At 39.6% G+C, this 16425-nt stretch overlaps 1 protein-coding gene across 9 annotated transcripts in view; it reads left to right on the plus strand.

The window, feature by feature from the left end:
- Positions 1-562: 562 nt before the first annotated feature.
- Positions 563-16425, plus strand: part of Rcbtb1 (RCC1 and BTB domain containing protein 1) — a 51634-nt gene continuing 35771 nt past the window's right edge. Inside the window, exons 1-5 of one of the 9 annotated variants that reach the window (XM_010636967.3) lie at positions 563-655; positions 12705-12879; positions 14919-14985; positions 15084-15250; positions 15818-15968. In XM_010636967.3, the coding sequence (XP_010635269.1) occupies positions 15125-15250; positions 15818-15968 (277 nt within the window). In that variant the 5' untranslated portion in view covers positions 563-655; positions 12705-12879; positions 14919-14985; positions 15084-15124. The other 8 variants (XM_033759990.1, XM_010636975.3, XM_033759991.1 and 5 more) reach the window with 8 other exon arrangements.

Consider the following 16425-nt stretch of genomic DNA (forward strand, 5'->3'; position numbering starts at 1 on the left):
CTCCTAGCTCCTTCCAGTTTTGACAGCCTGTTTCTGAGGGACATCTGCCTGCCTTTATTTGCACCCTGTCCTTCACGTCCTTCCTTCTTGTCTTGGCCCTGGTGCCACCTTCTCTATCTTCCTGGCTGGTGCTTTGGAGCCAGGGCAGGTGGGGGTGAGTGTGAGCGGTAGAAACGTGTGCCAGGCGAAACAAACAACGTCTCAGCCCAGCCGCGGCCCTCGCCCGCGGCGCCGCGCATCGCCCTTTCCCTCCCGTCCTAGTTCCCTCTCGGTGGGCCTCTCTCCACAGCCCAGCCTTCGGAGGAGGTGGGCAGGAGCCTGCGCCGGGCGCGTCCCTCGTTTCCCCTACAGGCAAAAGCCTATGGTGAGTTTCCGCCACAGCCACTACGCTCCCCCTCTACTCTCCGCAGGGCCTCGGGCTGGCTTACGGAAGTCCGGGCCTCGGGCACCAAGAGCCGGGAGAGGCGGCCCGGGCCACGGGTCACGTGCGGCGGCCCTCGTCACGTGACCGGCCTCCCCCAGCGCGCGCTCAGCTGCTGAGCGGAGAGTCTGCGCCGCTGCTCGCTCACTCAGGCTCCTGCAGCCGGCGGAACTGCGAGAGCTCGCGGCCCTCGCACAGCCTGGGTTCGGACGGCGGGCGGCGCTGGCTTTGCAGGTAGCGGTGGACGCGGGCTGGAGCTCGCTGGTCGCACCCGGCCCGGGCCTTCCTCTCTCCCTATCCCGCGGACTGGACCGCCGGGTATGCCCCTTTACACGCTCCCGCCGCCCTTCCACGGCTCCCGGCCCGCGAGGCGCAGCGTCCGCAGCCGGCGCTCTGGCCCCTCAGCTTGCGCTTCCTCCAGCTAGGAAGCGGCGAGAGTGAAAGAGGCCGGGAAAGTTTTCCCCGCTCGCTTTCTGTTTCGAGCTGCACCAGCGCGGTTCTGCTCACCCCTGAAGCGTGTCACTACCTTGCGCGCCGATTTGCTGAGAGCAGACTTCCCTCCGACGCTCCATCCTCACTTGGCCCTTCCCCGGATCTCAGCATCTCAGGGTAGCGGTGTCACAAGCCCAGTTCCCGTTTGTTTTCCTTTCCCCCGCGACATGTGATCCACCAAGGGGCGATTCTCTTACTGGAGGTATGCCCAGGAGCGCGGTGAACAGAGTAAAAAGCATTTTTCTTGTCTTTCCTGTGATGAAAAAAGGAGCCCTTCAAACCTACCTGCTTTATTTTATTTAAAATGACTATCGAGGCACGCTCTCTTGTACTCTTCAGTGGCTTTTTGTTTATATTTGCGGGCGAGACAATATAAAGCCATCTGATGAAGAACTGTTGCAGCTGAGGATTGCAATTTTTTAAAACAAATCTTGTAATCATGCTTTTAAGAAAAGATTCAGTGTCTCGCTAGCTTTAAAGCCCATAAAGGGCAAAAGCTGAGTTTCTGAAACCGGTGTGTTTTATAGGCCATTAATATTAAATCCTCAGAGTATATATAATGCCAGAAGGCATGGAAAAATGGTTGAACTCTGAAGGGAGTTTATAGCCTCCCTCAAACTTCAGAATATCTGGTTGAAGAAAGCACTGGGTAGATTGCACCCTTTGAATTGCTTTAGTTTGAGTGTGTAATTTAAATTGTGTTTATATAGTAGTTCGTGTAGTGAGACGACTTTTAATTCATTGTGTGAATTCCAGTCTGTTTATTGGTATGTCCACACAGACCTTTTTTCTTATATCTTGCCTTTCTCTTGAAGAGGAAGCATTTTATCTCAAAAAGAGATTACTTTGCCAGGTGATTTTTATGTCTGTGATCTACATAATCAAGTTCCAGGAACTTCAGAAAACAAGTAGCGATAAAAACCAAAGCCATCAAGCTTGTAGCTTAAAAAAATGTTTAAAATTTTAAAATTAAAAAGTACCTCCATGTTCCGGTAAGAATTTGGCCCCATTTTAACAATCACGGGGTCGAGCGGGGGGTGGGAGTCTGAAAAAAGGTCTTCCTCTGCTTCAGAATCATTGTGGGGAGAATGAAATTGTGAGGGAATGTAAAGGACCTTTGTTACTGTTGTGATATTCCTTCTGTGTGTACTACTTTAAACAGTCATGCATAAGAGACAAGGTTTGGGCTGTACAGGAGTCCAGAGTCCAGCAAGTCAGCGGAATGCCTTTTTTTTTTTTTTAAGTGTATTGCATGGTTTAAAAAAAAATCTTAAAAACATTTTCACATTTTATGTGTGTTGAATGCACAAGAGGAATGTAGCGAGTGTTGGCTGAATTTAAACAAACTTTCTAGAGGAGAGGAATACATCCTATCAATTATATATTTGACCCACAAAATGGACTAAAATTTAGTGTTTCCAAGTACACAAGATAGACTTACCTTCTAAAAAATCTGCAAAGATACAAAATTTAGAAAATACAAATAAGTTTAAAGGGTGTACATGCCCTGTAATTATACTGTCTAAAGATAATAGTTTTTCTGTACAAATTTATTGGATTACAGACTTGCAGGTTGTAAGAATTCAGAGTTCAAGAAATACTGTCATATCCAAAACTAGCGCTCTCTCTCTTTTTTTTTTTTTTTTTTTTTTGAGACAGGATCTTGCTCTGTAATTCAGGCGGCTTAAGCTCACTGTGTAGACCAGGCTGGCCTTAAACTCACACAGTCCTCCTGCCTCAGCCTCCCAAGCGCTGGGCTTGCAGATGTTCACCACCATGCCCACTAGCTCATTCTTCAGTTTAGAAGAGCCAATATCAGGAGTTTTGTTAATGAAGTTATCCAAATCTATTTGATTCTTGAGTTTAGGTAATTTAACAACAGAAGTTTAAATAACTAGGATACTTCTGTATATTTGAGTATTAGGTACACTTTTAAAATGACATACCCATGTGTACATAATAGCAAGTTGAAAGGTTTGTGAAATGACTTAAGGAAGTGATCTAGTCCATGAAGCCTATTCTTAGACCATTTCTGAAGTGTGATGTCTATCCTTCCTACAGCCCCAGAAAAGAGGATTTTATGACTTTTTGAAATTAGAAGTCTACATGGTCAACTCTGCTGGGATAGTTTTGGTTTTTTGGGGGAGGGGGGTACCGGGAATTGAATTTGGGTCCTTGTGCTTGCAAGGCAGACAGCGTCATCAGTGAGCTAAATCCCCGGCCCTGGGATAGTTTAGGAAGTAGACAAAGCCTATCCCTTCTCAGATACTTCAGTCCTAAACTATGTTGGTATAGTGAAGACATCCAGTGGTTGCTTTTATAGATGTGATAGGTTGTTTCCAAAGATGACCACCAGCATTCTCTTCCCTTCCTTTGCTCCTTCCATCAGGAGTGAATCTAATTATGCTTTATTTGAATCTAGGCTCCCCTGCTGACTAACAGAAAAGGTGGTAGAAGTGATACTGTGCAGTTCTGGGGTTGGTGCCTAAGAAACATGGCAGCTTTAGCTTCCACCGTCTTGCCTTGGAAGCTGATGTGTAGAAGTGTACAGCATATAGAGGCTTGGGCCATGCTAGGTGGAAGAGGAAAGACTACTGGACAGTCCCATATATATGAATGAGGCTTAATCAGACTTTATTGCCTGCATCCACATGAGTAAACATAGCTGAATTCACTCAAAACAGATCTAAGATAGATAAAAAACTATTGTTTTAAGTCACCAAGTATTGGGATGGTAAGTTACTTGGCGTAGATAAAACCCTTGGTATCAGTCTAGGTTATTTAGGAGTTAGTCTCAAGATGTGAACCCTGAGACAAAATTGTATTAATCAGATCTATATTTCATATCACATAGGAATGTATTTGTTGAATTAAACTAAAAATTATGGTATATCTCACACTTTGCAAGGTAATGGGTTAAATCAGAATACCATTTTCTTTTGTGTCCTTGGTTACTACTTGTATACGTAGTTATCAATTTGTAATAAACATTTTTTTCTTTTTTGTCTCCCCCCCCCACTTTTTTCGTATCAGGAATCGAACTCAGGGCCTCACGCTTGTCAGACAGGTGCTGCACCACTAAGCTACATCCCTGACAGTAATAAATATTTTATATGATTATCTGGCGTGTTTCAGAGGACTGACCATTATTGAAATTATGGATGTGTGATGTTTCTCTTGCAGTTTGCCATTTGATGAAATTAGCACTGTTTATATTTATAAATCCATGCAGTAAGGGTGGTAGATCTGCACTGAATATATATATGAGAGATGCTCCAGCCTCAAAGGGCAGGAAGAGTGGATCACAAGTAAACTGTCATTTCTAAGGTGTGTTAGAGAAGTGTAAGCTACTAAATGGTGGGTTTTTCAGGGACACTTCTATCACCATCTTTAAATGGGAAAATTCTCTGAGCAACTTTATATTCCAATAATGGTTATATCAGTTTTACATCTTCCTGGGGAAATATCTTGCTGCAAATCAAAGGATACTTCAACAGCCTATGATCTTCAACTTGTTATGTGTGCTGCCTTACCTTCTTGTTAGGTTACCCTGACCAGTGCTCTTTTCATCCTCTTTGGTTGCTGTTTCAAATTTATCTACTTGTTATTTTGTTTTCCCCAAATTGTTTCATTCCACATTTTATTGTTCTTCCTCTTAACAGAATGCCTTACCTTTTCACAGGGAAAATTAGGTGACTTCTGAAGAGAATGCCTCTAGATGCAGGTCAAAACCATAGTGAGATGATTATGTCACGCATTGGGATGGCTCTATTAAAAAGACAGAAATAAGGGTTAGTGAGGTTATGGAGAAATTGGAATCTTTGTACATTGCTTATGGGCCTGTACAGTGCAGAAGAATATGAGTGAATATTCCTCCAGCACCTGGCTTCTAGTATTTAAACATTTTTTTTCTCCCCAGTACTGTGGAGTGAACCCAGGGCCTTTGCCCTGGTCTGTAGCCCCAATTCCTTAAATATTTTATTTTGAATCAGGGCCTTGCTAAGTCACTAAATTGCCCAGATTGGGCTTGAACTTGTGATCTTTCTCTCTTAGCTGCTCAGAGTGCTGGGATTTCAGGTCCCAAGTCCAGCTTACACCAAGTCCAGCTTTTCAGCTTTTATTTAAACTTCTTTTGGGGGATCCACCTCATCTTTCCCTCCTCCTCTTGTATTGGAATGGAAGACAGTCCCCATGTCTGCAACTCCTCTCACATCTTTGCTGTAGATTCTTTCTCTGCTGCTTTGTCAGTAATCTGATTTGGTTGTTATACCCTGTCCTCTATCTTTGACTTCTCTCTGCAGGCTCCTTTTCGTGAGCTTTTTTTTTTTTATAGTACCAGGGATTGAACTTGGGACCTTGTGCTTGTGAAGCAGGCAGTGGAACCACTGAGCCCTTCATTAGCTTTTAAATGTTGAAGTCTGATATGTTTCAAGTAAGAAGATTACCAAAAATTGTCCCTCAATTCCATCTTATTCTGCAGTTATGCCCTGTTTCTCTGTTTTCTTTCACAACTGAATTTCTGGAACAAGTTGCTTATACTCAGTGTTTCCTTTTCTCCACCTTTCACTTACGCCTCCATCTGCTGCAGCGTGGCTTCTGCCCACAGCCTCATGAGACTTTTCTTGTTGAGATCAGTGGTGCTTCTTCTTGTTAGAGGCCATGGTACTTCCCTTGTTTGGTCTCTTAGCAGCATTTGACACTAGTGTATCCCCTGTTTGTGATTGTCATGTCCTTAGATCATGACCCTGTACTCTGCTGGTATTCTTCCTCCTCCTTCTGTTACTTTCAGTCTCTTCTGAGGGGTACTTCCTGTTTGTTTCCTTTTGGAGTTTTTTGAGTTCTTCCAGGATCCTCTGCACTTCTGACTCCACAATACTTTTCCTTGGGTGTTCTCTTGTCAGATTTCTAAGTCTTCAATCCAGATCTCTCTCTCTCTCTCTCTCTCTCTCGAACTTTGGATTTATAAATTTGTCTGTTGAGATTTGTCTGCTTTGACATCCTGCAGATACCTAAACCTTAATATGTCCCCGTGGAGCCTGCTGTATTCTCTGTTCAGCCTGTGGCAGTCCATTGTACTCAGGTAAAACATCTGGGTGTAAGCTTTGACTCTATCTTTCCCCTTGTCCAGTGCCCACCTCACATCAGCTAATCATGTCCAGAGTTCTCCCTTTCCCTTGAGTAGGCTTGTAGTCCTTTTTCTTGGATTGATGTTTCCTAGATTGATAATAGTTACTTTTGACTCCCTCAACACTCCTCACCCCATCTAGTCTCCATATTTAGTCAAACTAATCTTCAGAGACCTATATTTGATCATGCCAGTTCCCTGCTTCTACCCTTCACTGATTATGTGTGGCTCTTAAGTTCAAGCTTGAGATGCTTGGCTACAGCCACACTCACGTTCTATTTCTCTGTCAGACCTTACCTGGTACATGAACTCACTATTATAAGTGCCACCCAATTCTGTAGCTTCACAGCCTCTGAACCTCATCAGAGTACTGTCCACAGTGTGTCCCTCTCTGTGTGTCCTAATCCCCCTACCCAGTGTAAGCTGTGCTGAAGGCAGAGGGTTTTGGGGGTCTGGCTTGTGTCCTGACTTTGCACCAGGTTAAAAAAATAACCATTTATTGAGTGATTAGAGTTCATGGTTCTGTCTATTCATTACTGTAATTTTGGCTTTAGCTCATCACAGGGTATAGTTGGTACTTTTTAATATAGTTTGATGCAGTGGAGTGTGCCTCTAGTTCCACCTACTTGGGAGCTGAAGTGGGAGTATCACTTGAGCCCATGAGTCCTAGACTAGCCTGGGTAACATAATGAGACTGTATTACAAAAACAAAACACACACACACCCAAACAAGCAAAAACACAAAACACACACACACACACACACACGCACACAAGCGAAAACGCAAAAAACAAAACAAAACACTTGTGACTAGGAGACAAAATTGTTTTCAGAACATCCACGTAGGGAAGGTTCATGAAAGCATAGGTAGGTTTAAACTTTACCCCTGTATCCCATCCTTGAACTCATTAGAAAAATAAAGTGAGGTATTATTGTGTTGTTGAGATTTCTTTAAATCTTTGACCCATCTGTTTTTGTTTGGTCTATTTTGTGACACATGCATGTGTGATACAACAGGGAATAAAACCACAGAAAAACGTCATTGAGATTTTTGGTTTCCTTTTGAAATAGAAGTATTCTGAATTGCAATACTTTTTTTTTTTGGTACCAGGGATCAAACTTAGGTCCTTGTCAGAAGCAATACTTTTTATAAGATCACCGTCAGTTTCACAACCCTGTATGTTACTTTTTGTTGCTAATATTGCCACTTGGGTTATTTTTTTAACCTGAGTACACATATGCCTTCCATAGAATTATTTCTTCATTTTCAGTGAGTTGTCAGATACTCTGTGTCCTGAAATTGTCAGAAGCTTCTGGACAATGACATGAAAGCAACCATTTGAGTGATAGAGCTGAAGAGATACTTCTGGGGCCATTATTGCAAGTTATTCTTCAAGCCAAATAACTTTTTGGCTGTTGGGAATTGACAGTTGCAGTGCTGTGCATTTTCCTCTAAAGTAGTGATGAATTTGAACAAAACTAGTAAAGCAAAGGGTAGTCCCAGTCGGTGTTGGCAAATTCTGTGGTAGTAGTCATGCTGTCTTTATGTGATGGGAGAATTACCTTCAGTCCCCTGACAGGTGGCTTCAGCTGCATCTTTATTAAGGCTGAAAAACTTTTTGGAGAATGCTGCATTTTCAGGCTTACTGGTCTTGTGGTATTTGTCAAAATTCAAGATACTCTATTTTTCCTTTCATTCTCACAGTTCTGTGAACTTGAAAAAAGAGAAGTGGAGAGCAACTGTTTTAGCAGCTAAGGCAGTGAGAGGACTAGTGCCCCCAAAAATCTCTGAAACTTTGCGTTTTATTTGCAGCCCTTATCGACTGGGTGAAATCATATTATATTTTTGTTTTGAAATGTTTGAGGCTGATTCTGTCTCGGCTTCTTTAGGCCTAGGCACTATACTAAGTAAGCATCTTCTTAGTCTCTAAAAGTCCATCAGAATAGGTATGAAAGAAGTGGGTGTGAGTAGCATGTGGTTTTTCTGTGTTTTGAATTACTTTTACTGCAGCATAAATGGATGACACGGTTGCAAGGTTGTATTTAAAAAAGTTTACTCCAAACCCTAGAACTCTTTTATTTGGGTTTTCCTGAAGTTGAAATATAATGTATTCAAAAATAGAGAAGATCTGGATATGGTGGCAAATGCCAGCAGTTAGGAGGCTGAAGCAGGAGGATCACAAATTTCAGTCCCACCTAAGCAATTTAGCAAGATCCTATCTCAAAAAATAAAGGGCTGGAGATGTAGCTCAGTACAAAGGCCCAGAGTTCAATTTCCAGTACTGGAAAAAGGAAAAAAAAAATAGGCCATGTTCTTAAAACTTTTGTGCTACAGTGGGACCGTTCATTGATTAAAAAAGGAAGAGCAGCATGAAGACCACTTGCTTTTGGAGGAAACTAGATGATCTTCACTGTGGAAATGCTTACATTTATTATATCATGTTATTTTAACATGTATTTATTTATTTATTTTTGGTACCTGGGATCGAGCTCAGAAACTGCTTGCAAGGCAGGTGCAGCACCACTGAGCTAAATCACCAGCTGTTATATAATCTGTTAGACTGTACAGTTAAGGTGCTGGGATTTAGCTCAGTGGCACTGTGCCTGCCTCACAAGCATAAGGTCCTGAGTTTGACCCCCAGTACAAAAAAAAAAAAAAAAAAAAAAAAAAAAAGAGTTTGGTTTCTAAGATTGTAAAGAACACCCAAATCAAGATCCCTGCCTCTGAGGATCTGAAAGTCTAATGTAAAGCCAGATCCTAAGTGAGAGTAAACCCAGAATGTAAATACAATTGGAATAATTAAGCAAACAACAGGATACAATATGCAGATATACAGTCTATGACATGTATTGCATGGACTGTAGTACAAAATCCCCAGGATTCCTGGTATCTAGGATGATTAGAAAAGAATCAGTAATATATGCTGTTGTTTTGTTCACATTATCATACAATAGTGCTTATTTTTGGAGGCACGATAGACTATCAGTATCTCATTAAGTATAAATAAGTTCTATTTTCATGCACTTTAGCAGCTAAAATCCTCCCCATTCAGTTTATGAAGTTGAAGGACCTCTATTAGAAATCTTCAGCTAATGCCTAAGTGCTTTAGTTAAAAGCTTCTTGCAATTAGAAAATAAATAATTTTGCATATTTAACATTGTTATTTCTAATAGTCCAAACCTGGCTTATTGCAGGTATGCTAAAGAATGCTTAGGACATTTTAAGGGGATCCCTCTGGTCTCTTTTTCTTGGAAAATTTTCAGGTTAGCAAAAGGGAGGTCCAAAGTTGAAAAGTCTCTTGGTGCCAGATACTGCATGGTTAGAATAAGGGAGGAGATTGAGATATGTGGGTCAATGCTAAATTTCTAGTTTTAATATTGAGACCATTACTTCATCAAAATAAAAATTTCCGGTACTATTTATCTATTTCCTGTTTTTCAGACTCCATAAGCATCTTCAAATGTATTTTTTGCTAAATAAAATCGTCTCCCATCCTCCCTTAGTTCTTGGTTCCTAGGGGAAAGTAAAATAAATGTGCTCTTAGAGGAATCAAAAGATTTGTTGTTGCTCCACTTCAGCCCTCCCAACTCTAAATGTAGATTTCTAAAATTGGAAGGTCTGTGTTTGTCTTCCTGATTGAATTTGCTTTTTAGGCTATAAAATAAGACAACCTTTTCTTCCCCTGCCACAAACTGTCTTAGGGACAGTGCCATACCAGGGAGTGGGATATTGATCATTAGTACTAATGGATGTAGAGCAAGTCCTTTGGGGACACAGGATGTCTTTTCAAGTGGCAAAGAAAATACAAAGATTCATGTAGATGGAGGTATTTAACTCTTCTACCTCTGCTTGTATTTATCTTTTCTGTTCTTCTACCCTTGCTTTATCACCATACAGTTAAAAATAATCATTTATTCACCTATTACCTAAATGAGTCAATGCTATTTATGAGGCTTTTCCTTGATAAAATATGGGTTATAAAGATATCAGAAAACTATCATCTTAGTGAAGTACTTCAAAAGTAACTTTAATATTATTGACATGTTAATTACAGATCATCATTTTTATGATTATCAGTCAAGCCCTTGGAAGAACTGTCATCTTAGCAGTTCATTGAGTCTAATTTGATTGATGTGCTAGAAAGTTCAAAGAAGCTATTTCTTTTAAAAATATTCCATTCAGAATATCTCTACTCTGAAGTTAAATTTCCCAAGACAGAATTAATGAAGCACGATTATATGCTTGTACTTTTCCAAAAGTAATTTTTAAGACCTTTCTACATTAAATTTTAAAAATATATCTTTGAATTTATTAATTACCCATGGGTAATTATTCAATTTTAAAAATTATATATTTTAAAATTATAGATGTAAAATATACATTACATGACATTTACCATTTTAAAGAATACAGTTCAGTAACTCTGTACGTTCATTTGTTATGTAGCTATTACTTCATCTATCTCTAGGATTTTCCCACCATCCTGAAGTGAAACAATATGCTCATTGAATTATAACATCCCATTTCCACCACCCCTCTATTCTGTTGTCTATGGATTTGACTATTCTTGGATACCCATTTATTTATGTATTTATTTATGAGACAGGGTCTTGCTATGTAGTTCAGACCAGTCTTGAACTCACTCTGTAGTCCAACTGGCAGGGATTCTGCCTCAGCCTCCTGAGTGCTGGGATTATAGGTGTGTGCCACCATGCCCAGATTCTAGGGTACTTTATATAAATGCACCATATAATATTTATCCTTTTGTGCTGGTTTATTTCACATTAGTATGGTAACTTCCAGGTTCATCTATGTTGTAGCACATATCAGTTTCCTTTCCAAGGCAGTTTTATATTCTATTGTATGTATATATCACCTTTTGTTTATCCATTCATCTGTCAATGACATTTTTGTTGTTTCCTTATCTTGGCTGTTGTAAATAACACTGCTCTCATCATTGCTAAGCAGTTATCTGCTTATGTCCTTGTTCTTCATTCTTTTGGGTGTATAGTAAAAATGGAATCGACTTTGTTATGGTTAAGGTAGAATGTCAGTTTGATTGGGCTTGGGCTTCCCCTGGGGGCTCAGTTGGAGTGTACTTTTTGGTGTGTCTGGGTGGGTGTGCCTTGGGGTCTATTCTTGATTCCTCACTTCTTTCTCTATGGTGCTGCTCCCTGCTGTGCTTCTCAGACACCTTGAACGAAGGCCCTTTGCTTCTCCATACCCTTGCACCATGGTGTTCCTGCCTTGGAGCCAGCCAGATATGTGCTCAGTCCCAGCAAACCACGAGCTAAATTGCCTCTCCTCTAAGTCTGGGTTTAGGTATTGTGTCCCAGAAATGGAAAAGCTGACTAATAAGTCTAAGCCATGGTACCTATAACATTTGATATTTCCATCTTCTACTTTTAATTTTATATTTTGTTTTGCATACTTTGCCGATAATCCACCACTCTAGGTTATGTATCTATAGAAGGAATATATTTAAAAATTTTTAACAGGAGACAAACTATAATAGAAATAATAAAGCTTTCATTTCATTTAAAATGTTTATTTTTTGTGGTAATGAGGATTGAACCCAGAACTTTTGCACTTAGCTGAATCCCCAGTCCTTTTGATTTTATTAATTTATATTTTGAGACAGGATCTTGCTTAGTTGCTGATTTGCCTGGGCTGGGTTTCAACTTGTCATCCTTCTTGTTTAGCTTTCCAGGCATAGGATACCATACCCAGCTCAAATATTTATTTTTACTGATCACATAAAATTCTAGAAATTTTGGAATATATTTTAAAAGTGAAAAGCAATAATATGCCACCTGTAATCTTTTCAGAGAGAGAAATTTTAGCCTATTTTCTCTATATATTTTATTTTTATTTTTAAAATATATTACATTATATATTGTTTTATAATGTAGCTATTATAGCTGAATCTTCCAGGGTACATTTTTGTTGGGTTTTGTTTGGGGAATGAGCACGTGGTTTAGTTGTATTATACATTGTGTTGGCATCTTTCTTTGGGATGCTTCTGTGATAGTGGCTACCATTTGCAGCATGTATAGTACCACAAGAAGGGAAAGCATTGAGTTACCTTTCTTAGGGTGCTAGTTAAGCACTGCTGAATGCTTACCAAAGTATAAGCCTGTCAGAGAAGCCTGGTTTGAGCAGGCCAGTTGAAGATTCTTCCTCATTAGCAGTGCCCCTCAGTTCTTTAAATCATTCACATCTTATAATTTGAAGCATATGAAATACTCTGCAACCTTTGGGATGGTGATTTAAATGAAATTTAGATGAACTATATAGTCCTTTATCATGAAATCTAGATAGAACAAATATATTAATACTTCTCTTTCAGGTTTAGGAAAATTTAATAGATGTCATAAAATACCAGCACTGTTGTAATATTGTTTATCCTAACTTTGCATTTTTGAGTCATTGTTAGGCCCAGGATACTTAAGGCTAATGTAGATTTTATAAGAGATCAAATCTTAATTAATTTTTAATTCTTCCTGATTTTGTTTCACTTGGTGGTATATACTTTATAATTCTTCAAATTGATAGAATCATGATACTTAGTATATTGTTTTGTTTGTTTATTTTGCAGTACTGGGAATTGAATCCAAGGGCTTCACACTGAACTGCATCCCCCACCCTCTTTGTTTCAAACACAGGATCTTGATAACTTGTTGAGTTGCCCACACTGGGCTTGAACTTGCGATCTTACCTCAGAATTCAGTGTGCCACCATTCCTGGCAATTAAAAAAAAAAAATACAAGCAGAGGTGACACTGCCTCCAGGAAAATGTAGTAATTAGACACCTCAACACTGTAATCAAATTGTAGCAAGGTCAGTGACAATTTTGAGTTAATCAGAACATTTTGGTGGTATTTACATTACACTGTTGCCTTAGGATGGGATGGAAATACTACACAGCCTATTTGAAGACCTTGTCTTCTTGTTCTGTATGGCACATAGTGTGCCCTGGGGTGTTTTTTTCTTTTTGGAGTACTGGAGATCAAAACCAGAGCTTCATGTGTGCTAGGCAAGTGCTTTACCACTGGGTTGCGTCCCTCGCCAATAGAGTGATTGGTTTTGAGATGGTCAGAGAGAGATGGTAGGGAGACTTGATTTCCTGTATTCTTTTGTACCGTTTATTTACTTTTTTTTTGTACTACTGGGAATCGAACTCAGGACCTTGCACTTGCCAGATGGGTACAGTGTTGTTGAACTACAACCCCAGCCCTTGTACCATTTGAAAGAGTGTTTTTTTGTTTGTTTTGTTTTGTTTTTTGAGACAGGGTCTCACTATGTAGTTGAGACTGACCTGGAACTCACTTTGTACCCCAGGCTGGTCTCGAACTCACAGCGATCCTCCTGCCTCAGCCTCCTGAGTGCTGGGATTACAGGCATGCACCACCCTGCCCAGCCCTTGAAAGAGTGTTTTTAACCATGTTTATGCATTTTAAAAACTAAGTCCTTTGCTCGTCCCCACACACAAAAAAAATAGTGTCTAAGAACATGTATACATATTCATGCCTGCACACTTGTCAGAATGCTCAAATGTTGAGGGAATCTGGCTGTGTAGTGGCGGAGCATAGTATATTTTGATGTTTTTAATCCTCAATGAATATGGTATGATGCTTGGGGCTGATAGTTTGGTTCCTGTCATCCTAGTTGGTGCTCATGGAAAAAAATCTCTCTGGGATGGTAGGAACTGAGGTGTTACTGACTAAGCATGCTCAAGCTCAAGGTGCTCTCAACATGTGCTAAATGGTGGGGGGGATCGGAGCCAAAAGAAATTTGGTTTTGAGCCTGTCTCTCTTCCCTACTTTTAGAAGTCTGAGAGAAGGAAGGAACTTCAAATGTTCTGGTCCTCATCAGGAATCCCTGTTTTTATTCTTTCACTTCCCAGTGGTGAGAGCCAGAATGGAAGTTCACTTGGCACAATATGATTTTGTACTCTGAAGACCACTGGAATGTCTAGATATTTTTTTTAACCTTAAAAAAATTTGAGCCCTGACCAGGATTCTTTATATAAAACTCTGTAAACAGATGAAGTTTAGATGTTTTATGGAAACTTACACATCTCTCTACTTGTAGGGTACCATTTAAGCTAATTGCAACTTATGTGAAGGCTATAGTATAGTCATCAAATTATCACCAAGATTGAGGTGAACTGCCTTATCTTTCTTTATATGAAAAATTTTGTTAATGTGAAGTAAAATATGATCAAAGAAATTAGAAATGGAATATAATATTTTCTTTTTTTAATTGAGTTTATTGGTACATTTTCAGCATACAGTACAGTTACATTCATTATTGGGATCTTCTACCTTTACATGACAGGTCTTAGTTCTCATTTTTTCCCCTTGTCCCTGCCCTCCCTTCACCCCCTCTTCCCTCCCTGTTTACAAACACTTTATTTCCATTTTTTCATTTTCTCCTGTTTTTTTCTTTTACCTTCCTACCTTTCCCCACCTCAATAAATCTTAAGTGAATGCTGCTTAAAATTTTGCTTGCCCTGTGCTCTCATTGCCATCATTAAATAATGGCTTCACATGGCAGTGATCCTCTACAAGGATGGGGTGTTTAAGGTATCCTGCGGAGGGAAGTTGGACAGTGGGGAAGTAGAGGTAATACTTCTGAATTTTATCATAAAACCACATACACATTGCTAATTGAGAATTGACTATTTTAGACAAACTAATAACTTATTTTGAATATCTGAGGGAAATGTTCATGAGGGGAGACCCTGGTTCTATTTAGGTAGCATATCTTTAGTATCTGCAGTCTGAATGTATAAAATGTGTGGAACAGATAAATCTGATTAGTAAGTGGTCAGAGCAAGAAATGACTGGTTCTAGTATATTGTGCCCTTGTTACAGGAAAAGGCTCATGTCTGAAAGTAGAGGAAGGATCACTGGGGAAAGTGAGTAATATACTTAAGTGAAGGTAAGTCATTTTGGAATGAGCTTTTTATTGCGAGGACTTTCTTTTTTAAGTTTAATAGTTATTTAATTTCTCTTAGAATCTCTTGTTTGTTCTAGCAGCAATGTCAGCTTATGTATAGGAATTGCTTCAAGTCAGAGTCATGGTGGATGTAGGAAAGTGGCCAATCTTTACTCTGCTTTCACCTCAAGAAATTGCTTCTATTCGGAAAGCATGTGTCTTCGGTACCTCAGGCAATGAAGCACTTTACGTCACTGACAATGATGAGGTAAGACTCTGCAAACTGCGATTTAGTTTTGGGGCGGGATTCAGATCATGCAGTTTGAAGACAGAGAAAAAGTGCAGGATAAAGAGAACTTGAACTCTGGAAGATTGTACCCTTTATAAAATTTCTCTCTTCAATTTCTTGATTTGGTGGTACTCTGACCCATAATGTATAAATAGTATAAAACTTAAGTAATGTCAGCAGAGTTTGAACTTTTCCAGGCAACCATATCCATCTCTTCTTATCTACTAAGCTATCAAATTGGACTTGAGTGTGCCTTATAGACAAAGAGTGGATTTTTTTTGTTTACTTTTTTATTTTTAAATTTTGAACCCAGGGCCTTTGCACTGAGCTATATCCCCAGCCCTTCTTAGATTTTCTTTCTTTTTTTTTTTGAGAGAGGGTCTTGCTAGGTCATTAAATTTTGGGGGATAGACTTGAAATTGTGACCTTCTGGCCTCAGCCTCCCAGAGTGCTGGAATTACTCTCATGCACCACTGTGACTGACTGAGAAAGGAGCTTTTAGTATAACTTCGGGCCAGATAACTCTGACAAACTTTTGTTTTCTAGGTCTTTGTGTTTGGACTGAATTATAGTAATTGCCTAGGAACTGGAGATAATCGGAGTACACTTGTACCCAAGAAGCTAGAAGCCTTATGTGGAAAGAAGATTAAAAGCCTTAGTTATGGGAGTGGTCCCCATGTTCTTCTCAGCACCGAAGGTAAAGGGGGAACAAATCTAGCTTTTCCATTTATTGAAAATCAAACAGTTGAATCTTGGAATTCTTCCAGTGGAGAAATGGGGCTATATTCAATAATATATGTGCTGCTAAAGTGAGCAGCACAGGGCTGTATTCAATAATTAATTTTGGATGGTTTCCTAACTTCTGAGGGAAGTACACAAAGCAGGTAAAAGTTAAACACTTCAAGCCAACTCTGGAATATCCACAAGATGTCTTGCACATTGGGAAAACTTCTGCAGTTTCAGACTGCTTATATAAAGTTGTGGAAAATTGCACATCGCAAAGAAAGTGGTCTTTCCGTCTGGATTTTTCAATAAATTTGTGGTTACAAGACAACTGGGAAGATTTTCTTGATGCATTTTTATTTTTATAAACAAAGGTAATACTGGATTTCTTTCTTTGCTTTTCATTTTTTTTTTTTTTTTTTTTTTTTTTT

This window comes from Fukomys damarensis, unplaced genomic scaffold, assembly GCF_012274545.1.
Source record: "Fukomys damarensis isolate Sample0158 unplaced genomic scaffold, DMR_v1.0_HiC HiC_scaffold_38, whole genome shotgun sequence".
In the NCBI taxonomy this organism is placed as follows: domain Eukaryota; kingdom Metazoa; phylum Chordata; class Mammalia; order Rodentia; family Bathyergidae; genus Fukomys; species Fukomys damarensis.